The sequence below is a fragment of the Lepus europaeus genome, chromosome 17 (genome assembly GCF_033115175.1).
Source record: "Lepus europaeus isolate LE1 chromosome 17, mLepTim1.pri, whole genome shotgun sequence".
Taxonomy (NCBI): Eukaryota; Metazoa; Chordata; class Mammalia; order Lagomorpha; family Leporidae; genus Lepus; species Lepus europaeus.
Genome location: NC_084843.1, coordinates 29,777,263 through 29,804,914, shown reverse-complemented (window position 1 = coordinate 29,804,914; position 27,652 = coordinate 29,777,263). Strand labels below are relative to the sequence as shown.

The window sequence follows — 27,652 nt, the reverse complement described above, 5'->3', positions numbered from 1 at the left end:
AAGCCCGTCTCAGCCCGCCCGCCCCTCTAGGCAGGGCCTCGGCACCACGGCTTTCCGATTGGGCGAGCCCTGAAACCCCGGGGCGGGCATTAGAGGCCAAGTGCTCTTAACGATTGGCCATCGCGACGGACGGACGTGCTGCCGGCCGAGCTGGTTCGCCCGCGGGGCTGCTGCGTGGCGGGGCGGACCTCTCTGGCGAGTGCCTTGTCAGTCATTGGCTCCGTTCGGTTTCCTTGGGGACGTGGCGGCGCCGCCGGCTCGGGCCCTCCTTCCGGCTGGGATGCAGGCGGTGGGGAGAATCTCTGCACCAAATGGAGCGGTGCGGACTGTGCCGGCGGGCCGCTTGATCCCGTGAGTGCGATCGCGGGAGGGTGGCGGGGACCAGGAGGAACGGGGAGAGGGAGCAGGGACACACACACCCCCACGCCCCGCGCGCGCCATCCCGAGGACCGGCCGGCTCCTGGAGGATAGAGCTGGCCACGAGCTCGCCCCGCTCCCAAGATGCCTGGGTATGGGTCTCTGGGCCTGAGGAGCGAGAGCGGGTGGATCCGGAGTGGGAGCCCGGGGAGCGAGTGGCTGCCGTGGAATTCTCGCGGAGGGCTGGTCTCGTGGGCACTGGTGGAGCTAAGTCTGAAACCCAGCCAACTCTCTGCAGGCTGCAGACTTAGGAGATGCCGGGGACAAGGAGGCCACCTTCTCAGGGCAAAGGGAAAAGGAGGTGACAGGCATTGAGACGGCTGAAGGGACCCATGGCTAGGTAAGGCTTCCTGCACTTTCCCGGGCTGGGGGCCCTGCGGGCAAGTCGGAGATCGACAGGTGAGATTTGCCCAGGGGTGCACCTGCACTTTGCATCCTGGTCGGGTGGATGCACAGGTGATCAAAGTTGTGGTCTTTTGAGGGCAGCCAGTGATCCCCAGGGTGGTGGAGTGAGTCGGCTCGTTCAGCTCTGCAAAACGCGGGGTTGTAGTTTTCAGATTTCCACCTGAGTGAAGCTAGGTTCGCCCTCAAGAATGTTAAACAAGGAGGGCTTTTGTTTCTTCGGTTCTGTCCTGAACTTTAAAAGCAGATGGACTGAGGTGCTTTTGAATCAATATAGGAAGTGAAGTTTGCGGCTGCTCACACGTACTCTGAAGCTTTTAGGGAATATGGGTGTGAGTCTGTGTGCACAGCTGTCCAAGGGGGAGGAACTGGAGGTACGGTACACTTAACCAAGGGAATGGCGACGCTCAGGCACAGTGCCATGGAAAGCACACGGATATTTACGTCGGAAACTGGGTAGCAGTGGTTATTCTGAGAGAGCTGAAGTCAGGACAAAAGGTTGACTTGTCACTGCATATCCTTTTAAACGGATTTTTTCTTTTAAAAAGCACATTCGTATTAGAAGATTCTAAAGCATCAGCTGAGTGAGTGTTCTGACTCTCCAGTCTCTATCCCAGCACTTCTGCTGGGACTGCTACAGCCGCGGGATTCTCCAGGTTCCCTCGGGTGATATGTTCTTTTCATTAGCATGAAATAAATTCTTTGAATTGCACTCAGAAGTGCGGTTTGGAAGAAGAGCAGACGCAGCTTTTTCTGATTTATACAGTAGAAGCGTCAGGAGCAATATAGATCCTTTTCTCAAATTCAAGACTGAAAGAACACTTAGACTTTTGTTGGCTCGCATTTTTGCCTTTATGAGGAGGTCTTTTGTGCAACGTAAAAGCCAGCTGTGGAGACTTTGCAGCCTCACTGCTGTCTGTGTCATTTCAGGATCAGTTTTTCCTTCCTCTGCCCAGCCTCCTGGTACTTCACTGTGCCCACGGTGAGCCCCTTTCTCCGTCAGCGGGTAGCGCTGCTGGGGCTCTTCTGCATATCCTGTCTCCTCCTACTTATGTTCATCATGGACTTTCGACACTGGGGTGCTTCATTACCACGGGACAGGCAATATGAGAGGTGAGTCAGCTTTAATCACGTTGATCAGCTTTGGCACTGAAGTTGTAAATATGTTGATAAACTGTTTAACTTTTGATCCTTTTGGGGGATACTCTACTTTTATGAGTAAACTTGCATGCTGTTTCTGACAGAATGAAGATCTCAGTCCCCATTGTGAGGATGTGCAGTTTGACTCAGGAATGCACATACTGCATTTTAACCGTGAAAGGCGCCTTCTGTTCCCTTGTTTGGGTGGACCGAGACTTTTTGGGTGTATAATGTTTAGGATTGCTATATAGTCTTAATGAATTGTCCCCTTTGTCAATGGTAAATGATTCTCTTTGTCCTTTATTTTATTCTTTGCTCTGAAATATACTAGTCTGATCTTAAGATAGCAGTTTCGGGGGCTGGTGCTTTGGCATAGTGGGCTAAGCACCGTCTGTGACATTGGCATCCATTATGAGTGCTGGTATGAGTCTCAGCCGCTCCATTTCCCATCTAGCTCTCTGCTAATTCACCTGGGAAGGCAGTGGAAGGACTCCTGGCTTCGGCCTGAGTGAACCAGCATATGGAATATCGTTCTCTCTCTCTAACTCTGCATTTCAAACAAATAATATAAAAAAAGCAGTGTCAGTTTTCTTGCTTTTTAAATTTATTTGACAGGTAGAGTTATAGACAGTGAGAGAGAGACAGAGAGAAAGGTCTTCCTTCTGTTGCTTCATCCCCCAAATGGCCACTACGGTCAGAACTGTGCCAATCTGAAGATTTATAAAATATTTAAACAAGGATTTAAAAAAAGGTAAAAGATTTATGTATTTGAAAGGCAGAGTTAGAGGGAGAGACAGAGAGATCTTCCATCTTCCATCTACTGGTTCACTCCCCAAATGGCCGCACGGTCAGAACTGTGTTGATCTGAAGCTAGGAATTTCTGTGTCTCCCACATGGTTGCAGGGCCCCAAGGACTTGGGTCTTCTTCCCATTGTCTTTATGTTTAAAGTGGACTTTTTCTAGGCAGTGTTTAGGTGAGTTTTGCTTTTTATCCAGTCTGACAATTTGTGCTTTTTATTTTATTTTCTGTATTTTTCCTTCCCTAAAACTCATTGTTTTGAGTTGAATTCTGTGCCTAGCTTCTGCCTCCGGCCCCAGCTCAGCCCTTGTCATTGCAGGCATTTGGGAAGTGAACCAGTCAAGAACTCTGTTTTTCTGTCTCTCAAATAAGTAAAATAAAAAAAAAAAATCAAATAATAGTAATAAAGTAGTGGGACCAGCACTGTGGCACAGCAGGTTAAGCCATTGTCTGCGGTGCCGGCATCCCATGTGGGCAACTGTTTGAGTCCCAACTGCTCCGCTTCTCTCTAGCTCCCTGCTAATGAGCCTGGAAAAGCAGCAGAAGATGATCCAAGTGCTTGGACCCCTGGCATCCATGTGGGAGACCCGGACGAAGCTTGTGTCTCCTGCTTCAGTCTGGCCCAGCTCTGGCCATTGCAGCCATTTGGGTAGTGAACCAGTGGATGGAAGATCCCTCTCTCTCCCCACTCCCTGTCTGTCTGTCTCTCTCTCTCTCTCTCTCTAACTCTGCCTTTCAAATAAATGCATAAGTGCATAAAATAAGGGTTGGGGCCCTGCAACCATGTAGGAGACACAGAAGTTCCTGGCTTCAAGTGAAACTAATTGGAATGTTTCCATGGAGAGATGACCTTAACTTGAGTGATAACAACAACGATGGAGAGAAGTAAAAGTATTTGAGTGGTATTTGGGAGGCAGAGTAACCAGATGGTTCTCGTTTACTCTGTACCCCAATTGGCTAGATCCGATTAATAATGGTTAGGTTGACATGAAGGAACTTTGTGGGTGAGACTCCAGTGGAAAGATTGTCGTCAAAGGAGGAGGTACTTTTCTCTGAAGGGAGGAGAGAACTTCCACTTTGCTTATAGCCTTGTCTAAATACTGACGGAGTTTGTGGATTCAAAAGGCTTCCATTTCCTGGGCAGCTTATGTCAAGGTGATCACTGACGTCATACATAAAAGTGTTATTTGTTAAATTAACAACAGGAGTCACTGTGCACTAACTTCCCACGCAGGACCTCTGTTCTCAAAGAGTTGCATTATGAAAGTTAACAGTAAAACTTGTTCTCAAAGATTTATTTCATTTTAGTGTATTAAGTGGAGGACATTCTTATGTCTCATAAGTTTTAGTTACGCCTAAGTGTCCAACTCCATTGCTTGTTTTCTTAGGTGCTTCTTTAATTAATGATAAAACTTGTTCTCAAAGAAAAAAAATACTGGTTAGGTTGAATTAATTGAAACAATTCCTGTATATCTATGGAACACATAGACCATGTACCATTGTGATGACTGTCCCAACATCCTGATGCCCTGTAATAATGCTCTGACTGAGCAGCCAGCAGCCACCTACCCTAGAGCTCACTGTTACTCAGTGAAAGGTTATGCACATATTGCCACAAATTATCATATATCATTTATCTTCACTCCTGACAGCCTCCAGGAGTCATGGAGGAAGAAAACATTTGCTGCAAGCTTGCTGTGCTCTAGGCACTGGGGTACAAAGATCAATACAGCGTGGCTCCTGGAGTCATGGAGTTTGTCATCTAGTCAGGGAGACCAAGAAGAAGGAATAATTATTTCCCAGTGAAAAAACAGTTTAGTTCAGCTATGTAGAATCAAGATCAAAGACTCAGCAACTGTACACAGTTAAGAATCAGGAACAGAGGATCAGAAATTAATCAGAAGAGGCCCATGAGTAACTGCATTTGCTGTCACTAAGTTCGTATCCGAAAAGTACATGTACTTCACTGACAAGATCGGCTGTCACATAAGGCCTGTTTGCTGTTATTTTACACGCTGCTGTGATTAGCACATTCTCTCTTGTCTCGACCCAGCAGAATGCTGGTGCTGGTGGGATGGGTTGTGTCAGTAGATGTGGGCACACTGATGACAATGATCATAGTATCTGGGATCCTGACAGTGAGGAGAGAAGAAATTTATTAAAAATAGACTCATGGAACTAAAATTTATACAGATTATTTTTATACTGACCAATAGCTCTGTGATTTTGTTAAAACTTTTATTACACAGTGTAATAGTTTGTTAATGATGACTTTAAATCAGTGATTTTTCAACCTGTCTGTCTGTATCACTTGGAGATCCTTTAAAAAATGCAAATACTGGCCAGCGCCACAGCTCAATAGGCTAATCCTCCGCCTGTGGCACCAGCACCCCAGGTTCTAGTCCCGGTCGGGGCTCCGGATTCTGTCCCTGTCGCTCCTCTTCCAGGCCAGCTCTCTGCTGTGGCCCGGGAGTGCAGTGGAGGATGGCCCAAGTGCTTGGGCCCTGCACCCGCATGGGAGACCAGGAGAAGCACCTGGCTCCTGGCTTCGGATCACCGTGGTGCGCCGGCCGCAGCGGCTACTGGGGAGTGAACCAACGGCAAAAGGAAAACCTTTCTCTCTGTCTCTCTCTCTCTCTGTCCACTCTGCCTGTCAAAAAAAAAAAAAAAAAGAAAAAAGCAAATACTTGGGGCTGTCCTGGAGGTGATTCTAGCATGCAGCCTGGACTGAGAGCCATTGCTGTGTGGCTCAGTTATACGTAGTTACTTGTGAAGGTATTGTGGTGTAGAGGAAAGAGGATTGATTTTAGAGTTAATCAGACCTAGGTATTTGCTAATTGGGTGATCTTTGGGCAGGTTTCTTGGGTCCTGAAATTTTATTTTCTTTGTGTATAAGTGGGGTTAAAAATAGATGCCTTGCAGTCTTATATTTGAATGACAACACTAAAGCACGTAAGACTGCCAGGTGCTTTGATTGACTGACCAAGTGTTAATATTATTATTTGAAATAATCTTGATTGTTCTGTGCAATGAAGATAATGGGCAGCATTATCTCCATTTAAAATTTTGCTTCCATAATTTCTTTTTTGTGGCAACTGCACTGATGAGCGTAAGCTGATGATAAAATGATAAAGCAAATAATTAGGAATTGATGGGAACATTTATCACCTTTAGTTCAACAGCTTTAAAAATGTTTTTCCTAAAGATTTACCTATTTATTTGAAAGTCAAAGCTACAGAGACAAGAGACCAAGAGAGATCTCGTCCATCTGCTGGTTCACTCCTCTAATAGACACCGTGGCCAATACTGGGGTAGGCTGAAAGCCAGGAGCTCTATCTGGGTCTCCCACATGGGTGCAAGGGCCCAGGGACTTGCGTCATCCTCTGCTGCCTTCCCCGGAGCATTGGCAGGGAGTTGGATTGAAAGTGGAACAGCCAGGATACGAACTCTCACCCATATGAGATGGCGTGTTGTGAGCGATGACTTAACCTGTTATGCTGCAATGCTGGACCCAAAAAATGTCTTTTGTAGCTATTGAAAAATGGTGCTTTCATGTTTCTCCGTCATCTGGAAATAGTCAGATATTCTGTGTCAGCAATTTGTGCAGTACCAGTTTTCCTTAAAGCAAGGTGAAAAGAGGTGTTATTTTGATTAGAATAAAGGTGATAAATTTGGTAGGTCTGTAGATGAAATTAAGGGTTCTTATATATAGCAGTTCAGAGATTTTTGCTGGTGAAATTGAAGGCATTGATTTACTTACCTGATCTTAATGGTGTCTATAGTGTTGATAAGCAGGGCTCAAAATTATAAATGTTCCAGACAACTCAGATTGATCTGGTTAGGAGTTTAGCAATAACCATACAGAATGCTTTTCTGGGCATGTGTTGGTATCATCAGTCATGCAGAACTATTTAACTATAATGTCATTATGTTTGTTTCTGGGTCTTAAAAGAGTCAAAGAATATAATGGTACTCAGCAAACAGCTGGTAGCCCCATACTAAGAGGAGGCACTTTAATTGACTTTTGACACATCACTCAGTTCCATCTGAACTCTAAAAGTGGTATAATTCATGTTGATTCTGTAAGTTAGGTCAGTTGCAGATCTAATGCTGTTAACATTTTCAAGATAATGGAAGTGAAAAGACATTGTCTTCCACTTCTACCTTAGGTGATGTATTTGTGGCTCACAAACTTTCTTTTCATTGATTTAGCAATGACTAGAGGGAAATCATGTTTCTCAGGATGTATGTGTGAGTATTTATGATATAGAAGTGAATATGTGTGGTGGAGAATCAGACCTCTTTTGGGAAGGCGGATATGAGGAATTCTGAAGCTTTGGAACTTTTCCCTTGGGCTTTAGGTCCTCTTTAGAGATTGGCTTAGCGCAGCATTAGCAAAGCCAGAGGGTGCAGCAATGCACTTAATTGACCATGATGATTAAAGCCAACACTGCAGATTATAAATGAAAAAGTCCAGAAAAGGACCAGTGATCCTCTCATGTTGTGAGCCTAAGGAGAGGAAGACTTTCAGGCTGTTGAAACGGCAAGATGCCTGATTAGGTTATAAGATGTCAGAGTTCCAGAACAAGTTAATATTGTCACTTCCCACAGGGGAAAACTATTCATCAGTTACTCATTTGTATGCAAAATAAGAAAAATGGAGACTTTCTGTTGCCTATAGTGATTGATCAACAACTGAGCTGGAAAGTGCAATAAAAGTGCCATCTGGTCCTACCTTCCTTGTGGGTCTAATGTCAGTTAAAATGTTTTGCCAGTGCACACATGGAAACTTCTAAGGGAAGCAATTTAATTGAACCAAAATTAGAGCTGGAAAATTGCCCATTCTGGCAGGAATCAGAGAAGATAACATGATACTTCGGAAGGCAATTGAAACTTTCTAAGAGACCCTTGATTTTTTTTAAAGATTTATTTTATTTATATGAAAGAGTTAGAGGAGAGAGAGAGAGGTATATTCCATCTGCTGATTCACTCCCCAAATGGCTCCAAATGATTGCAATGGTCAGGACTGGGCAGGTCTGAAGCCAGGAGTCAGGAGTTTCTTCCGGTCTCCCACGTGAATGCAGGGGCCCAAGGACTTGGACCATCTTCCACTACTTTCCTAGGTACGTTAGCAGGGAGCTGGATCAGAAATAGAGCAGATGGGACTTGAACCGGTTCCCATATGGGATGCTGGCACCATAGGTGGTGGCTTTACCCATTATGCTACAGTGCCGGCCTCTGAAACCAATTAATTTTTAAGATAGCCATATCAAAATATGGGGAAATGATTATTTTTTATAAAAGATTTATTTATTTATTTATTTTTAATTTTTTTTTTTAAATTTTTATTTTTGACAGGCAGAGTGGACAGTGAGAGACAGAGACAGAGAGAAAGGTCTTCCTTTTGCCGTTGGTTCACCCTCCAATGGCCGCCGCGGTAGCGCGCTGCGGCCGGCGCACCGCGCTGATCCGATGGCAGGAGCTAGGTGTTTATCCTGGTCTCCCATGGGGTGCAGGGCCCAAGGGCTTGGGCCATCCTCCACTGCACTCCCTGGCCACAGCAGAGAGCTGGCCTGGAAGAGGGGCAACCGGGACAGGATTTGTGCCCCGACCGGGACTAGAACCCGGTGTGCCGGCGCCGCAAGGCGGAGGATTAGCCTATTGAGCCGCGGCGCCGGCCAGATTTATTTATTTATATGAAAGTCAGAATTACAGAGAAGAGGCAGAGAAAAAGAGAGAGAGAGATCTTCCATCCACTAGTTCACTCCTCAAATGGCTGCAACACCAGTCAGACTGGGCAGGTCTGAAGCCATGAGCCAGGAGATTCTTCCAGGTCTCCCATGTGGATGCAGGGGCTCAAGCACTTGGCCAACTTTCGCTGCTTTCCTAGGTACATTATTAGGGAGCTGGATCGGAAGTGGGGCAGCTGGGATTCATACAGGTGCCTGTATGGGATGCCTGCACTGCAAGCAGTGGCTTTACCCGTATTGCCATAGCACTGGCCCCAAGAAATTATTAATAAACCAACAGCTCTACACAAAAGTTTATGGAAAAATGGAATTAAAATATAAGTTTGTGGCCGGCGCCGTGGCTCAACAGGCTAATCCTCTGCCTTGCGGCGCCGGCACACCGGGTTCTAGTCCCGGTTGGGACGCCGGATTCTATCCCGGTTGCCCCTCTTCCAGGCCAGCTCTCTGCTGTGGAGGATGGCCCAAGTGCTTGGGCCCCGCACCCGCATGGGAGACCAGGAGAAGCACCTGGCTCTTGGCTTCGGATCAGCGCGGTGCACCAGCCGCAGTGGCCATTGGAGGGTGAACCAACGGCAAAAAGGAAGACCTTTCTCTCTGTCTCTCTCTCACTGTCCACTCTGCCTGTCTATATATATATATATATATATATATATATATATATATAAAAGTTTGTTTTAGTGCAAAAATATTGAAATCCGTGAATACAGGGTCTTCAAGTTCCTGGTAAATAAGTGTTATAAGGAAGGATGACTGGATTTAAAAAGATTTTGCACTTCTGGTGCTATGGCACAGTGGGTTAAGCTAGCATCTGCAGTTTTGGCTTCCCATATGGGCGCTGGTTCAAGTCCGGGCTGTTCCACTTGTGATTCAGCTCCTTGCTAATGCACCTGGGAGAGCAGTGGAGGAGGATGGTCCCTAGTCCTTGGGCCCCTGTACCCAAATGGGAGACACAGAAGAAGCTCTGGTTCCTAGCTTCAGTTTGGTTTCTGGCTTGTAGACACCTGGGGAGTGAACCAGTGGATGAAAGATTTCTCTCTGTCTCTCTTCTGTCACTGTAACTCTGACTTTAAAAAAAAGAAAAAATCGGGCCGGCGCCGTGGCTTAACAGGCTAATCCTCCACCTTGCGGCGCCAGCACACTGGGTTCTAGTCCCGGTTGGGGCGCCGGATTCTATCCCGGTTGCCCCTCTTCCAGGCCAGCTCTCTGCTGTGGCCCAGGAAGGCAGTGGAGGATGGCCCAAGTGCTTGGGCCCTGCACCCCATGGGAGACCAGGAGAAGCACCTGGCTCCTGCCTTCAGATCAGCAAGATGCGCCGGCCGCAGTGGCCATTGGAGGGTGAACCAGCAGCAAAAAGGAAGACCTTTCTCTCTGTCTCTCTCTCTCACTATCCACTCTGCCTGTCAAAAAAAAAAAAAAAAAAAAAACTTAAAAAAAAACACTGATGAATCCTTTAAAATATATTTTTTGCACTAAAATAGACCAGTTTTTAATTCTATTTTCCATGAATTTTTTTGAAGAACCCTTATCTGGTGTGAGCTTTGGTACTGTATTCATCAGCTTTTCTTCACTGTAATGAAATATCTGAGGCATTCATTTTACGAAGAGAAAATATGTAGTTAGCTCGCAGTTTTGAAGTTTCAAGTCCAAGATCAAGGGCTCCATTGTTTTGGCATCTGGCGAGGGTAGCAAATGGCAATGGTAGAGTGAGTACAGAGGGTGGATCACATGGATAGCTAGAAAGCAGAGGGAGCTGCTAGGCCCAACTCTGGCTTCATTTTTTTTTTTTTAATTTATTTATGTATTTATGTGAAAAGCAGAGTGACAGGGAGAGGGAGAGCCAGGGAGAGAGAGATCTTCCATCTGCTGGTTTACTCCCCAGATGCCTGCAACGGGCAGGCCAAAGCCAAGAGTTAGGAACTCCATCCTGGTCTCCAACATGGATGGTAGGGACCCAAGTACTTGGGCTATCTACTGTTGCTTTCCCAGGTGTATTAGTGGGAAGCTGGATAGGAAGTGGAGCAGCCAAGCACATTGATATGGGATGCTGGCATTGCAAGTGATGGCCCAATTTGCTGTACCACAACAATCCTCCCTACCCTCGAGGCTTTTGTAACAACCTGCTGTGGAAACTACCTTCCAAAGGCATGCTCCCAGTGACCTAAGGAGCTCCCACTCCAGGGGCTGGCACATGTAGCTGGTAGAGTCGCCATCTGCAGTGCTGGCATCCCATATGGGCGCCATATGGGTTCGAGTCCTGGCTGTTCCACTTCCAATCTAGCTCCCTGCTATGGCCTGGGAAAGCAGTAGAAGATGGCCCAAGTCCTTGGGCCCCTGCACCCACGTGGGAGACCTGGAAGAATCTCCTGGCTCCTGGCTTCGGATTGGTGCAGCTCTGGCTGCTGTGGCCAATTGGGAAGTGAATTGGAAAAACCTCCCTCTCCCTCTCCCTCTCCCTCTCCCTCTCCCTCTCCCTCTCCCTCTCCCTCCCCCTCTCTCCCTCTCCCTCTCCCCCTCCCCCTCCCCCTCCCCCTCTCCCCCTCTCCCCCTCTTCCCCTCCCCCTCTCCCTCTCTCCCTCTCCCCCTCTCCCCCTCCCCCTCTCCCTCTCTCCCTCTCCCCCTCTCTCCCTCTCTCTCCCTCCTCCTCCCCCTCCCCCTCCCCCTCTCCCTCTGCCTCTGCCTCTGCCTCTTCTTCTCTTTCTGTGTAACTCTGACTTACAAATAAATAATTTTTTTAAAAAAAAGGACCTCCCACTTCAAAACATGGTAATTGGTAAGGTCGCACCCTCTTGGCGTTAATAATGACTTTGGGATTTAAAGTTCTGTTTGAGTTCAAACCATTGCAAAGACCAAATCACTTGGCACTGTTTATAGGGAATAATAACACTTCACATTCTAGGACAGAAGCATGAATTCTTTTTAAATTGTAGATATTACGAGTCAGCATTGTTGAGTAGAGACTATGTTTAAATTTTTTTTAAAATTTATTTTTCTAAAGAAGATATATTTATTTGAAAGGCAGTTAGAGAGAGAGAGAGAGAGAGGAAGGAAACTTCCATCCACTGGTTCAATCCCAAAATGACTGCAAATGTGGGGGCTGGGCAAGGCTGAAGCCAGGAGCTTCTTCGAGTCTCCCATGTGGGTGCAGGGGCCCAAGAACTTGGACTATTCTCTGCTGCTTTCCCAGGTGCAGTAGCAGGGAGCTGGATTGGAAACGGAGCAGCCTGAACTCAAACCAGCACCCATATGGGATGCCAGCACTGCAGGCAGTGGCTTAACCTTTGGTACAACACTGACCCCAACTTTTTAAATTTTTAACATTTTATTTATTTTTATTTTATTTGAGAAGCAAAGAGATCAATCTTCCATCTGCTGGTTCATTCTCCAAATGCCTTCAGTCGGGGGTAGGCCAGGTGGAAGTAAGGAGCCAAGAGCTCCATCCATGTTTCCCACGAGGCGGGCAGGGCACCAAGTACTTAAATCGTCATCATCTGCCTTCCCAGGGTCCTGGTTTGGTAGGAAACTGGATTGAAAGTGGAGCTGGGACTCAAACCAGGCAGTCTGATAAGTGCTGTGGGCACCAGAAGCAGCATCTTAACCACTGCTCCGTACACCCACCCCGTGTGAGCTCTGAGAACTGGGGAGCAATGTCAGAGGAACAGGTAGAAAAGCTGATGGGTGTTAGAGCAATGGCTTTCAAAATGTTTACTGACCCTTGGGATTCCTGAGATCTTTCAGGGAGTCTGTGAAGCCAAAACTGTTTTCATAACAATGCTAAGATATATTTGTTTTTTTAAAGATCATGTTTAATAACACATATCATAAAGTTTCTTTGTGTGTGTGTGTGTGTGTGTAAGAAATGCATAGGAGAGTGAGGGCCCTATCTTAAAGAGAGAAATCTGGGTTCATACCGAGTATCAGGAGCCAGCCATGTGGAGGAGCATGTAGGCTAGGAAGTATGAGGCGGGTGGCCCGAAGGCCATGCCCCCTTCAGGTGCAGGGGCAGCATAGGCACACAAAGGCAAAAGGCCTAAAAGGAAAAGGGCTGAGCCTACTGTGTTGCAGGCTGCTAAGCCACTTTCAAAGGGGAGTGGTTAATTAATCTGATTGGCCGGTGGGCACACAGGTGTGATCAGGTAGGGTCATGAGGTCACACAGGGGTGTGGTGAAGGCGTGGTCTCCTAGCTCACAAACCTAATCAATTTTATCCTGTATGCCTGTCTACATCATTCCCTGCTCAGAGACTCCATTCCCTTAATCCTAGGGGATGTTGAAGGGCGTAGACTCGTTCATCTTCTATGGCTGCTTCCTGCTTATGAGGGGCGTAGTGCAGGTCCTGCCTGTCCGGGGTCTGGAATATCATAGAGTTTCTCAGCTGCTTCTCAGAGTACAGTCCGGTGGCATTAGGTTTATTTACTTTGCTGGATCAGTTCTCCGGAACAGATCCTGCAGCTTTGAAACTCTCTACTCATTAAAGGACTCTCCTTTACTCTGTCCCCAGGCAGCAGCCCCAGGTAACCGTCACTCTGCTCTCTGATCCTGTGAATTTGACTGCTTTAGGCACCTCTCAGAAGTGTAATCAACAAGAATTTGTCTTTTACGACTGGTTTATTTCACTTAGTAGGATGTCCTTGGGGTTTGTCCATGTTGCAGCCTGTGGCAGCTTCTGCTTCATTTTAAGGCTGGATAGTGTTCCGTTACATGTGTACACCACGCTTTATTTATCCATCCATCCATTCAGTGATGGGCATCTGGGGTGCTTGCTCCTTTTGACTGATGTGATGCTGTTTGCCTTTTTCACCGAGTTGACATTTGCTCAGATGGTACAAAAGCAGTGCTGGTGCCTTGGCATAAGTCAGGCTAGGGGCACCAGATTGGCCAGGTGGTTTCTATATTCTTTATCCCCACACAATTGCAATGAAAGAAAATCTAGTTTCACTTATGAAGTGTGAAGTAGGCATTATTATTATTATATTTTTTTTGGACAGGCTGAGTTAGATAGAGACCGAGAGAAAGGTCTTCCTTCCTTTGGGTCACCCTCCAAATGGCCACTACGGCCGGCGCTGCCCCAATCCGAAGCCAGGAGCCAGGTGCTTCCTCCTGGTCTCCCATGCGAGTGCAGGGTCCAAGCACTTGGGCCATCTTCCACTGCCCTCCGGGCTACAGCAGAGAGCTGGTCTGGAAGAGGGGCAACCAGGACAGAATCCGGCACCCCAACTGGGACTAGAACCCGGGGTGCCGGTGCCGCAAGCGGAGGATTAGCCAAGTGAGCCGCAGCACTGGCCAAAGTAGGCATTATTCTAAATACTGAAGTTGTCTCAAGGAAAAGGACTAGGGAGATTGAGTTGTGAGATAAACCTAGTTACTTTTGTCATGGACCTCTATTTTTACTTGAAGAATAACTGCCAGAAAAACTGTGATTTTCATGCTTAGGTAGTTCATTGGCTCTTTCTTGAAAATGAATGAAATAAATTTGTTATATAAGGGAAAACAACTGTCACTGTTTATTGCTGGTGATAAAATATGAACTTCCAGGGGCAGGTGTTTGCTGTAGTGGGGTGGTTGTATGCCATAACATAGTGCCTGGGTTCGAGTCCTGGCTCCCCTCCCAATTCCAGCTTTGTGCTATTATGCAGCCTGGGAGGTAGCAGAGACTGGCTTAAGTACTTGGGTTCTTGCTACCCACGTGGGAGACCCAAACTGAGTTCTGGGCTCCCTGCTTCGGCCTGGCTGAGCCCCAGCTGTTGTGGGTATTTGAGGAGTGAACCAGCAGATGGGGAATCTCTATCTATCTGTCTCTCTGACTTTCAAATATATAAACAAATGAAAAAAAAAAAGGCTATGTAAAAATTGGAATTTTAGAAAACCCTATCTGCCATTGAGAATTTGATAGCTTCCTAACACTTAAAAGACTATGAGACAGATTGGTGGTGGTATTAATGAATGTATTTTTAAAATTAATTTATTTTCATTTTCTTTGAAAGAGAGGCAGAGAAAAAGAGAGAGATGTTCCATTCACTGGTTCACTCCCCAGTGCCTGTAACTGCTGAGGCTGGGCTAGGAGTCTGGAACTCAATCCAGATCTCCCACATGGGTAGCAGAGACCCAAGTGCTGCAGCCATCTTCTGTTGTTCCTGCCCCTGCTCCCACCAAGGGTGCACTTTAGCAGGAAGCTGGAGTCTAAAAAAGAGCCTCAACTCAAACCAGACACTCCAACATGGGATCCCATGTGGCATATTAACCTGCGCCAAATGCCTACTCTGAATATGCACACACATAGACACACATAATTACAGAGGGAAATGTGTCATTGTCAGGCAGATTTGCATAACCCAGTGAACCAGTATTTTCTAACATGATTTTTTTCAAGAATATCCACAATGATCTGAAAGTGCTGTTAACATATATCCTTCTTTGCCAACATTTGTGTGAGGCTGGATTATTACAGAAATACTTCAGCCAAAACAATGCATGTAAGAGACTGAATATGGAAGCAAATAGGAGATGACTTCAGTCTGCAGTAGTGGTGACTTCTGTTAATTTTGATACTATAGAGATTTGCAAAACTATAAAACTTTTTTTTGTTTTAGAACCTATAGTTATTTTCATAAATATGTGTTAATATGAATTTGTTTCATCTAAATGAATTAGTAAATATTTAACATTTTTATCTTATATTCCAATGTAGTAATTATAGGTAGATGCTACACATGCACACAAAAGCTCTTTGAGGTTCAGTCATTTTTAAGATTTTAATTTTTAAAAAGAAATTTTTTTTGACAGGTAGAGTTAGACAGTGAGAGAGAGGGAGACAGAGAGAAAGATCTTCCTTCCGTTGGTTCACCCCCCAAATGGCCACTACGGCCGGCGTGCTGTGCCGATCCGAAGCCAGGAGCCAGGTGCTTCCTCCTGGTCTCCCATGTGGGTGCAGGGCCCAAGCACTTGGGCCATCCACCACTGCCTTCCCGGGCCACAGCAGAGAGCTGGACTGGAATAGGAGCAAGCGGGACAGAATCCGGCACCCCATCCAGGACTAGAACCCAGGGTGCTGGCACCGCAGGCGGAGGATTAGCCTAGTGAGCCGTGGCACCGTCCATTTTTAAGATTTTAAAGAAGGGACTAGCACTGTGGTATAGTGGGTAAAGGTGCCTCCTGTGATGCCAGCATCCCTTCCAGTTCATCCCATCTGGTTCAAGTCCCGGCTGCTCTACTTCCAATTCAACTCCTTGCTAATGTACCTGGGAAAGCAGCAGAAGATGGCCCAAGTCCTTTGGTCCCTGCATCCACCTGGGAGACCTGGAAGAAGTTCCTGTCTAATGGCTTCAGACCAGCTCAGCTCCAGCTGTTGCAACCATTTAGGGAGTGAACCAGTGGATGGAATCACCTCTCTGTCTTTCTAACTCTGCCTTTCAAGTAAAATAAGTAAATCTTAAAACAAAAAAAACAAAAAAAAAATATTTTAAGGAGATTCTGAGGCCAAGAAGTTTGAAAACCAATGCAGTAGTGAACAGTTATTCATTAAGAAGATTGGGATGGGATTCAGAATCTTGTCTGAGGCGTGGAGAGGGGTTGGTTCTCAGAAAGGAGAGCAGAGAACATCCTGGGAAGCATGTGAAGTAGGAAAATTGCTGCTATGGGAAATGAAGTCACTTTGGGCTGGGTGGCTTATCTTGCCTTGTTCTTTTTTATCTGTGGCCTCTCATGAGGTCAGTATTTGCAAGAGTCCTGCAGTTTGAATCCAGACTTCTGCCCCACTGCCATGTGATAGATGTGAGCTGTTATGAGCTGATTGGTGGATTCTGAGCCCAGTTCAACCCAGTAACTCGATTAGAACAGGGAGGCCTGTGGTGAAAGGACACCTTTAGGACTAAAAATTCTCGTGTGCAACAGATGTTTGCCACCTGCTTCATTTCCTGCAACTCACTGCCATTACAAATCTAGAAAAAAACTCCTATCTGACCCCTACCCATTATCCCTCGTAGGGTACATATTCTTTCCTGTGCTTATTTCACAGATAAGGAAACAGCCTGGGAAAGGCACACACAAAGGAAATGATGAAGTTCAGACTCAGACCTTTGTGTGCTTCATGGTAACACCTTTGCTGATTTCGTCTCCCCGCTGTCAGCCAGATAGCTTGGAATACAATAGGAAAAACATCCCAGCAGAAAATACTGATGTCCTAGGGCTTAGAAGCACTCTCCCTTCTCTCACTTTTTTGAAATAGTCTAATAGTTTATTTATTTATTTAAAAGATGAATTTGAAAGGCAGAGTTACAGAGATGAAGAGGCAGAGACAGAGAAAGTCTTCCATCCACTGGTTCATTCCCCAAATGGCCACAATGGCCAGGGCTGGGCCCTACCAAAGCCAGGAGCTGGGAGCTTCATCTGGGTTTCCCACGTGGGTGTAGAGGCCCAAGCAGCACTTGGGACATCCTCTTGCTTTCTTAGGCTCATTAGCAGGGAGCTGGGTTGGAAGTAGAGCAGCTGGGACTTGAACTGGCGCCCATAAGGGATGCTGGCACTACAGGTTGTGACTTAACCTGCTATGCCACAGCTCCAGCCCCAATAATTTATTTTTAAGATTGGGTGGTTGGGGACAGCATTGTGGTACAGTGGGTTAAGGCACTCCAGTTTGAGTCTTCTCCACTTCTGATCCAGCTTCCTGCTAATGTGCCTGGAAAAGCAGAGGAAGATGGTCCAACTGCCTGGATCCCTGACACCCAGATAGGAGATCCAGATGGAATTCCTGGCTCCTGACTTTGGCTTGGCCCAATCCATTGCAGCCATTCTTGCTCTTTCTGTCTTTCAAGTATATAAATAGATCTAAAAAATAAATAAAATTGGGTGGCAGATACACAGGCATTTGTTTTTATTACTTATTTATTTATTTATTTTTTTTGACAGGCAGAGTGGACCGTGAGAGAGAGAGACAGAGAGAAAGGTCTTCCTTTTGCCGTTGGTTCACCCTCCAATGGCTGCCGCGGCTGGCTCGCTGTGGCCGGCACACCGCACTGATCTGAAGGCAGGAGTCAGGTGCTTCTCCTAGTCTCCCATGGGGTGCAGGGCCCAAGGACTTGGGCCATCCTCCACTGCACTCCCAGGCCATAGCAGAGAGCTGGCCTGGAAGAGGGGCAACCGGGACAGAATCCGGCGCCCCGACCAGGACTAGAACCTGGTGTGCCGGCGCCGCAAGGCGGAGGATTAGCCTGTTGAGCTGCGGCGCCGGCCACCTTTTTTTTTTTTTTTTTTTTTTAAGATTTTATTTATTTATGTGAGAGGTAGAGTTACTGACAGTGAGAGAGAGAGAGAGACAGAGAGAAAGGTCTTCCATCCACTGGTTCACTTTCCAAATGGCCATGATTGTCTGGGGCTTGGCCGATCCAAAGCCAGGAGCCAGGAGCTTTTTCCGAGTCTCCCACATGGCAGGGGTCCAAGCGACTGGGCCATCTTCCACTGCTTTCCCAGGCCACAGCAGAGAGCCAGGGACTAAAACTGGCACCCATATGGGATGCTGGCATCACAGGCAGAGGATTAACCTACTGCACCACAGTGCTGGTCCCCTTTATTATTATTTTGTATACTCCATACATATTTTATAAGTATTCTTTTCATATCTACAGCAAAGAATATTATTGTTGTGAAATACATTTTTATTAATTCAATTCTAGCATTATATGTAAAGCAAAGAACAAATGCCAAAAATCCAGTGAAAAATATTACTACCCAGACATATTACTTAAATGATAATCATTTCACAGTATTCTGTATGCTTATATACGAAGGACAGATAGAAATGAATAATATTGTCTCAGTTGCTTAATGTGCACAATAAGCCACCCAAAAGCTTGCTATAACAGCAAACAAAAATAATTTTTCAGGTCTCTAAGTTCTTTAATGCTTGTTAAAAGGTTTGCTACCCAGCCTGTTTCAAATCTGCTCCCCAACATGGGGACACCTTTTTATTTTTTTATTTTAAAGTCAGAGTTACAGAGGCAGAGAGAGAGAGAGAAAAAAAGAGAGAGAGAGAGAGATCAATCGATCGATCTTCCATCTACTGGTCCAGTCCCCAAATAGCTACAATGGCTGGGGCTGGGCCAGGCTGAAGCCAGGAACCAGGAGCTTCTTCCAGGTCTCCCACGTGGGTGCAGTGGCCCATGTAAATACAAGTAGGCCATCTTCTGTTACTTTCCCAGGCACATTAGCAGGGAGTGGGATCAGCAGTGGAGCAGCTGAGACTTGAACCAACACCTATATGACTGCAGGCAGAGGCTTAAACTTCTACGCCACAGTGCTGACCCTGGAGACACTTTTTAGTTACCTAATTTTTGTGACCCATAGGAAAGCAAACCAGCCATTGCCTCATACGGGTCAGCAAACATGGGCAGCGTTGTTCCATTCCTTTATTAGGGTTTGTTGTCCCATGTGTGTGGCGCATGTGGGCACTTAATGAAGACCCATTAAATGAGGTCAGTGGTGGGCCTGGCTGCTTGGCACTGATTGCTCTTCCTGCCTGTTGTAGGTATTTGGCCCGAGTCGGGGAGCTTGAAGCTACTGACACCGAAGACCCAAATCTGAGCTATGGACTTGTTGTGGACTGTGGCAGCAGTGGCTCCCGCATTTTTGTTTATTTCTGGCCAAGACATAACGGGAACCCTCATGACTTGCTGGACATCAAACAGATGAGAGACCGCAACAGCCAACCAGTGGTTAAAAAAATCAAGCCAGGTACTGTGGAAATATATTTTTGTCAATCTTGTTTATCGAGGCATCAGAGAGGAAAGAAGAGAAGGGATAGAAAAATGCTACCCTTATTTTTGAGAGGGGAAGAGATACTGTCACCCCCTCCTGTCAGGTAAATAAATGTTTAAGATCTGCAACATCTTACAGGGTATCCATTCTCTGAGACTTACGGAATCCACTTTTTAAAGAAACTGCTTTACTTTACCTCAGGAATCTCTGCCATGGCAGACACTCCAGAGCATGCCAGCGATTACCTGCGGCCTCTGCTGAGCTTTGCGGCTGCTCATGTGCCTGTGAAGAAGCACAAGGAGACCCCGCTGTACATCCTCTGCACCGCGGGCATGAGGCTGCTCCCGGAGAGGTGAGATGCCAACAGGCGGCGCCAGAGTAGAACGGCCAGGTCCAGGCGTCATCCCCCGCGGGCCCCTGTCTGCACAAGGGATGCGGGTACCCCTCAGCAAGGTCACAGGTGGCACCAGAACGCTTCCTGCTCAGAGGCAGAGCCGAGTCAACGCTGAACCCAGCCGTGGCACCATCGCTTGTTCACTCCTTCGTGTCGTTTGCTTCTTTGGGATAAATATCTATCTGAGGCGGCAGAGTGATTCTTCGTTTGGATTGAGGGTTGGGAGTGGTGATTGAGGATTGGATGACGGTACTAAGTTTGGATCTTGAGGCACCTAGAAGAACATAATTGAGGAAGGGCAGGAGGAGGGTCACGGGAGGAACTGCATATGGTGGAGCAGGAAGGAGAGCTCTGGTGGGAACACTGCTTCCCTGTGACTCGGCCTGGGTCCCTCTGTGGGCTCCTGCAAAGCTCAGTCTCCGTTGCTTTCTCAGCCCCCATCCGTCAGTGGGCTCTGGCACTTCAGCCTGACGTTTTGCCACCTGACCCCTCTTCTCCCATTAGAATAGAAGGAGGACCAGGAAGAGGAGGTTTTCCTTGGATCCGACCCCCCCTTGTTTGTGATTTCTCCCCTTTGAACTTCCTCGTGCCTTCACGCTTACGTGCCTGGGATGAAAGTGAGCTCCCTGAACTTTTGAAAAAGAATGTGATTTTATTGTGGTAACAGTAACACTATATCTTGAGAGCTACCCTCTTAACAGAATTTCCAGAGTATACTACATGCTGTTGACAGTGTATATAACATTGTATAGAAGAACTCTAGAGCTTATCATCTTGCTTAGGTGAAACTTTATGCCCATTTATTTCCCTTAGCACAATGTTGTCAAGGTTCACGTGTATTGTCACATATTGCAGGATCTTCCTTTTCAAAAGCTGAACAGTGTTCCGTTGCATGTGTACACATTATCCATTCATCTGTGGGTGGACATTCATATTATTTCTACTACTTGGCTATTGTGAATTATGCTGCTGTGAACATAGGAGCGCTAGTATCTAACTGAGATCCTCATTTCAAATTTTTTGGATAAATACCCAGAAGTGGGATTGTTGGATCACGTGATAGTTCTGTTTTCATGTTTTGGAGTCACTCCCACACTGTTTTCCATAGCTGCTGCACCATCTTGCATTCCCACCAACAGTGTGCAAGGGGTCCAGTTTCTCCACATCCTCACCAACACTTGTTGACAGGTATGAGGTGATATCTCATTCTGATTTTGATGACTGATGACTCGTAATCTTGAGCATTTTTTTCATATGTCTGTTGGCCATTTGTATGTCTTTAGAGAAATGTCTACTCAAGTTCACTGGCCATTTTTAAATTAAGATATTGGGTTTTTTTTACAATTGAGTTACAGGAGTTTCTTAGATGTTTTGAAGATTAACCTCTTATCAGCTTTATTGTCTGTAAACATTTTTTCCCATTCTATAACATCCCTTTTTAATTTACTGATGGTTTCCTTTGCTGTGCAGAAACTTTTTAGTTTGATATGGTCCCGCTTATTTTAGTTGTCTGCACTGTTGCTGTCATGTCAGTGAGATCATCAGCAGCCTTAACTTTAGAATCTCCATCCTCCTGCCATGTTCATAATCTCAGAGGCATCAGGTCTTTTTTAAAATGTTTATTTCATTTGAAAGGCAGAGTTGCAGAAAGGAGGGGTGGGGGGAGACTGAGACCTGACACCTGACACCTGTTGGTTCACTCCCCAAGTGATTGCAATGGCTGGGGCTGGCCCAGGCGCAGGCCAAAGCCAGAAGCATAGAACTCTGCCAGGTCATGCACATGGGTTGCAGGGGCCCAGGTACTTGGGCCATCTTCCCCTGCTTTCCCAGGCACAATAGCAGGGAGCTGGATCAGAAGTGGAGCAGTCAGGACTCAAACCAACCCTCGTATGTGATGCTGGCATTGCAAGGTAGCCACTTACCCAGTGTGCCACAATACCGGCCTCCAGGTCTTTTCTTTTTAGCTTAAGTATTGTCTTTGATAAATACATGTGGCCTTTCTTTCCTCAAAGCAATAACAACAAAAACCTCAAACATATACTTAGGGCTCCCTGCTGCTTACACCACACATACTGGATAAAATAACATATATCAATGTCTTTCTGTGGATTTCTTTCCTTCTGTTTAGACACACAGTTGCTGTGGAGAAGCAGATTATTTATATAGCCAGTTGTCAACATGAGAGGTCTTCTAGTTATTTCCTCATCCATCTTGGTCTTTTAAAAAAAAAAATGTTCTGTTTTTATCTACTTTTAAAACCAAACTTTAATTATAGCTGCAACCTTAGGTCACTAAAGGAAATCTTGAAAGTAAACAAAGCATAACACTTTACAGTCCTACTACCCCGTCAGCATCATTTCTTTTTGCTGCATTCCTTTCTCTCTGCACATCTATGTGTGATTTCTACAAAATTGTAGCTACACTACACATGCAATTTAGAATTTTTATTTTGGACATAAGTAATAGTCACATCATTCAGAAACTGAGGGAACCCTGGAAAGAGGGTAGATGATAATCGAGGGATGCCAGATCACGGAGTCTGAGCGGCCTGCAGTCTTAGAACCAAGGGAAGGGAGGGCTATGGAGAAAAGCTGATGCGGGGCTCGGGAAGGCAGAGACGGCAGCAGGGTGGTCAGAGGAAGCTGGCTGGTGGTTTGGCCACCTCTCGTTGGTCTGGAGCAAAGGAGACGATGACCTCATCCCTGGCACTGCTCAGCATTGCCCCTGTTTGTCACAGAAGTTTCTAGCCCAAGAAAAGCTGCTGAGTAGTCACATTCCATTGGTCTAAGATGTTAGCTGTCAGTGTGGAAGCTCTGAATATTAAGAATTTTTAAAGAGATTTGCCGTTTCTTCTCTTTTAATTTGTTTTCTGATCACCTATCTTGATAATGTGTGTCTCCGTCCTGGGCTTGTGAAATTGTTGCTGCCTCTGAGGCCGAGCTAGTTGTTGACATAACAGTAACTATCACTGTGAGAACCTGTTTTGTAGAATGAATGCTTCTGCTTTATTAGTTTCTGTGATTCAAAATGAGGTCGAATCCCCTGGAGTATATTTTAAGTATTAGCACTTGGTTTTATTTCTTTGCCAGAGGACTGGACTAACAGAATTTTTTCATATTCATTTTTTTTGGTAGTGAAAATTCTCTTTAAAAATTAAAAAAGTAATACAAGACTGTACTTAAATTAAAAACATGTTTGGGGAGGGGCAGTGTTGTGGCACAGTGGGCAAAACTGCCACTTGGGACACCTGCATCCCACATTGTGCTGGTTTGAGTCTTGGGTACTCTGCTTCAGATCCAACTTCCTGCCTATGCACCCAGGAAAGCAGCAGATGATGGCCCAAGTACTTGGGTTCCTGCCACCCATGTGGGAAACCCCAATGGAGATCTGGGCTTCTACCTGACCCAGCCCTGCTCATTGCAGGCATTTGAGAAGTAAGCCAGTGGGTGGAAGATCTCTCTTCTCTCTGTGTGTTTTCCTCTCTCTTTATCATTCTGCATTTCAAATAAACAAACTTTTTTAATTAAAAAAAAAAAAAAAGGATCACTGCAAAACTAAAAAATTCAGTATATGGGCCGGCGCCGTGGCTCAGTAGGCTAATCCTCCGCCTTGCAGCACCGGCACACCGGGTTCTAGTCCCGGTCGGGACACCGATCCTGTCCCGGTTGCCCCTCTTCCAGGCCAGCTCTCTGCTGTGGCCAGGGAGTGCAGTGGAGGATGGCCCAAGTCCTTGGGTCCTGCACCCCATGGGAGACCAGGAGAAGCACCTGGCTCCTGCCATCGGAACAGCGCGGTGCGCCGGCCGCAGCGCGCCTACCGCGGCGGGCATTGGAGGGTGAACCAATGGCAAAAAGGAAGACCTTTCTCTCTGTCTCCCTCTACTGTCCACTGCCTGTCAAAAATTTAAAAAAAAAAAAAAAAGATATACATATATACATACATATAAAAACATTGGGTCTGTGTTTAGCCTAAGGTTCTAAGTGGTTGAGACACCACCTGGGACACCCGTGGGGTTGAGTCCTGGCTCTGCTTCCGATTCCAGCTTCCTGCTGATGCACACCCTGGGAGGCAGCAAGTGATGGCTCCAGTAGCTGAGTCCCTGTCACCCATGTGGGAGCTTGGATTGAGTTGTTAGTTCTCACCTTCATTTTGGCCCAGCCCTGGCTGTTGGCGCTGTTTCATTAGTGAACCAGCAGATGGGAGATTTCTCTATTTATTTATCAAATTAAATAAATAAATAGATGAGAAAGGCTGATAATTGAAAAACTTTATTATCAGACATTTCTAGCATATATTAAGGTAGAGGGGCTGGTGCTGTGGTGTAACAGGTACAGCTGCTGCCTGCAGTGCCCACATCCCACATGGGCACGGGTTTGAGTCCTGGCTGCCCCACTTTTGATCCAGCTCTCTGCTATGGCCTGGGAAAGCAGTAGAATATGACCCAAGTCCTTGGGCCTCTGCACCTGTGTGGGAGACCTGGAAGAAGCTCCTGGCTTCTGGCTTCTGGCTCCTGGCTCCTGGCTTCACCTGGCTTCAGGTCAGCTCAGCTCTGGCTGTTGTAGCCATCTAAGGAGTGAACCAGCAGATGGAAGGCCTCTCTCTCTGTCTCTCCCTCTCTGTGCCTTAAACTCTACCTCTCAAATAATCTTTTTTTTTAAAAAAGAGTAGAGGGTACCAGTGTTGTGGCATAGCAAATAAAGCTGATGCCTGGTGACACAGGCATCCCATATGGGCACCAGTAGGAGTCCCAGCTGCTCCACTTCTGATCCAGCTCCCTGCTAATGGGTCTGGGAAAGTAGTGGAAGATGGCCCAGGCCCATGCACCCACGTGGGATATCTGGATGAAGCTCCTGGCTCCTGGCTTCAGCCTGGCCCAGCCCTGGCCATTGCAGCCATTTAGGGAGTAAACGAACAGATGGAAGATCTCTCTCTCTCTCTGCATCTGCCTCTGCCTCTCCATCTCTGTGACTCTTTCAAATAAATAAATCTTAAAAGTAGGGAGAGCAGTATAGTGAGCCCCCATTTACCCATGACCCTGCTGAAACAGTTACTAACATCTGGCCATCAAATGTTTTCTTTTCTTTTTTTTAAGATTTTGTTTATTTGAGAGATAGTTACAGACATAGAGAGGGTGAGACAGGCAGAAAAGTCTTCCATCTGCTGGTTTGTTCTCCAAATGGCTGCAATGGCCAGAGGTGGGCCAATATAAAGCCAGGAGCCAGGAGCTTCTTCCAGGTCTCCCACATGGGTGCAGGGGCCCAAGCACTTGGGCCATCCTCCACTGCTTTCCCAGGTCATAGCAGAGAGCTGGACTGGAAGAGGAGCAACCGGGACAGAACCAGCGCCTCAACTGGGACTAGAACCTGGAGTGCCGGCGCCGCAGGCGGAGGATTAGCCTGGTGAGTTGCAGCACCCGGCTGAAGCTGCTTCACTTCTAATCTGGCTCTCTGCTGTGGCCTGGGATAGCAGTAGAGGATGGCCCAAGGCCTTGGGTCCCTGCAGCTGCATGGGAGACCTGGAAAAAACTCCTGGCTCCTGCCTTCGGAACAGGGCAGCTCTGGCTGCAGCTGCCATCTGGTGAGTGAACCAGTGGATGGAAGAACTCTCTCTCGCGCTCTGCCTCTGCCTCTCTGTAACTCTACCTCTCAAATAAATAAGTAATTCTTTTTTTTTTTTTTTAAGAAATGTAGAAAAGAAGATGACAAAGTTAATTATTGGTTTTCATGAAGAATTCTGTAAAATCCTGTGACACTAGCAGGACTTCTTGGGTGGGAACGTGAAGCATTGTTTCCAGTTTATGCCCAGATCTCAGGATGAGGTTGTGTTCCTTATTTTAACAGCTTTCTTTCACAGCAGTTAGGAATAATGTAACTGCATCTATTTTATAGATTGTGAAACTATGCTGTAATGTCCTGTGGCTTATTCATCCTCAGTGGTGAAAGACGTAGGGCCATAGTCTCATCTCTTAATACTGTTTGAATTATAACATTATATAAGAGACAAGAGTTACTACTGCCGTCTTGCCTTTTGTGTGGGAGGCTATACTTCGGAGGGTATTTAAACATGTTGCATGGCTCTCTTTCTGTCTCTTGTCTCTCAGTCTTTCAAATAAATAACTTAAAAAAAGAAGATTAGATCGTCTATTTCTTCTAGTTGAGGTCTACAGAAGGGAAATGATTGACCTTTTGTCTTGCACTTTTTCACTACTAATGTTACCATTTTGGTCTTTATATTCTGTTTCTTTGAAATTTAAAGAGGTATCAGAACGAAGAAGGGCTCAACAAGTGGGTGGTGTGGGTGAACGGTGATGTCATTGCAAGGCTAAGGGAAGCGACAAGTTGAGCAGTTTGTAAGAGAGATTGTGATTAATTTTTGAACTTTTTGTTCTCTCTTGCAGGAAGCAGTTGGCTATCTTGGGTGACCTAGTGAAAGATTTACCACTGGAGTTTGACTTCCTCTTTTCTCAGTCTCAGGCAGAAGTGATCTCTGGGAAGCAGGAAGGTACTGGGCCTCTAGGGGCAACTGACCTCTCAGCCAGCCGTTGCATAACTCCTCTAATGGGTGTTCAGGGTTATTTTAAATGTCTGATTTTTATCTTTGTGCCAGTAACTTTATTGACCTTGTTATACAATTTTATTATTTGCATATTCTACATCAGTATCTTAAAATGCTGTTTCTATAAATCACAAATTTATATGTTTTAACTTAGTACAAAGCAATATGTGTATAAGCCTGTGTTATTGTTTAATGATGATTCCAAATGGATCTTTGGTTAGCTAACTCTACTTTTTAAAACATACATAGTTTTAGGAGTTGCCCCAAGTTTTCCAAATTCAACTGTAAAGTGAATATTTAAATTAAAGTAAAGGGAAAGTTTAATTGGAGGGAACGATCAGGATGAGTTATTTTGTTATGAGTTTTTTCTTTATTGTAATTACTGTACAGCATTGGTACTTCCCTAAAAGCTTACACTGTTAGGTTTGTACTTTTGAGGTGGCGTTAAATATGTGTCCTTATGCAACCCAAATGTGGCCTCTATGACAAATTATGTTTCTGTTTCTTAAAGAGAAGGAAGGGTGGGCATTTGGCACAGTGGTTAAGATGCTGCTTGGGACGCCCACATCCGTATTGGAGCACCTGGGTTTGAGTTCCCGATCTGCTTCCGAGTCCAGCTTCCTGCTAACGCTTACCCACGAGGCGGCAGGTGACTGCGCAGGACTCAGGTCCTTGCCGCCCACGTGCGAGGTCTGGATTGAGTTCTAGGCACCTGTCTGGATTGGTTCAGCCCTGGTTGTTGCATGGCATTTGACAAGTAAATCAATAGATCTTTTTGCTCTCTTTCTGTCTCTTGTCTCTCAGTCTTTCAAATAAATAACTTTAAAAAAAAGAGAAGTAGCCAGTGCCGCGGCTCACTAGGCTAATCCTCCGCCTTGCGGCGCCGGCACACCGGGTTCTAGTCCCGGTCGGGGCGCCGGATTCTGTCCCGGTTGCCCCTCTTCCAGGCCAGCTCTCTGCTATGGCCAGGGAGTGCAGTGGAGGATGGCCCAAGTGCTTGGGCCCTGCACCCCATGGGAGACCAAGAGAAGCACCTGGCTCCTGCCATTGGATCAGCGCGGTGCGCCGGCCGCAGTGCGCCAACCGCGGTGGCCATTGGAGGGTGAACCAACGGCAAAAAGGAAGACCTTTCTCTCTGTCTCTCTCTCACTGTCCACTCTGCCTGTCAAAAAAAAAAAAGAAGTAGATATTACATTTCTTCTAGTTGAAGTCTACAGAAGGGAAATGATTGAACTTTTATCTTGTATTTTTTCACTACTAATGTTTCCATTTGTTTTTTGTGTTTTTTTTAGATTTTTTATTTTTATTTTTATTTATTTTATAGGTAGAGTCACAGACAGTGAGAGAGATACAGAGAGAAAGGTCTTCCCTCCATTGGTTCACTCTCCAAATGGCTGCAATGGCTGGAGCTGTGCCGATCTGAAGCCAGGAGCCAGGAGTTTCTTCCTG

The 27,652-nt window shown here is 46.1% G+C and overlaps 1 protein-coding gene across 3 annotated transcripts in view; it reads left to right on the top strand.

Annotated features, from left to right (window-relative positions):
- The first annotated feature begins 234 nt into the window (after window positions 1-234).
- Window positions 235-27,652, top strand: part of ENTPD7 (ectonucleoside triphosphate diphosphohydrolase 7) — a 53,069-nt gene continuing 25,651 nt past the window's right edge. Inside the window, exons 1-6 of one of the 3 annotated variants that reach the window (XM_062214552.1) lie at window positions 235-351; window positions 656-757; window positions 1,750-1,932; window positions 19,025-19,230; window positions 19,456-19,606; window positions 26,046-26,149. In XM_062214552.1, coding sequence (XP_062070536.1) covers window positions 750-757; window positions 1,750-1,932; window positions 19,025-19,230; window positions 19,456-19,606; window positions 26,046-26,149 — 652 coding nt within the window. In that variant the 5' untranslated portion in view covers window positions 235-351; window positions 656-749. Of the gene's footprint in view, window positions 352-406; window positions 510-655; window positions 758-1,749; window positions 1,933-19,024; window positions 19,231-19,455; window positions 19,607-26,045; window positions 26,150-27,652 lie in introns of those variants that run through there. The other 2 variants (XM_062214553.1, XM_062214554.1) reach the window with 2 other exon arrangements.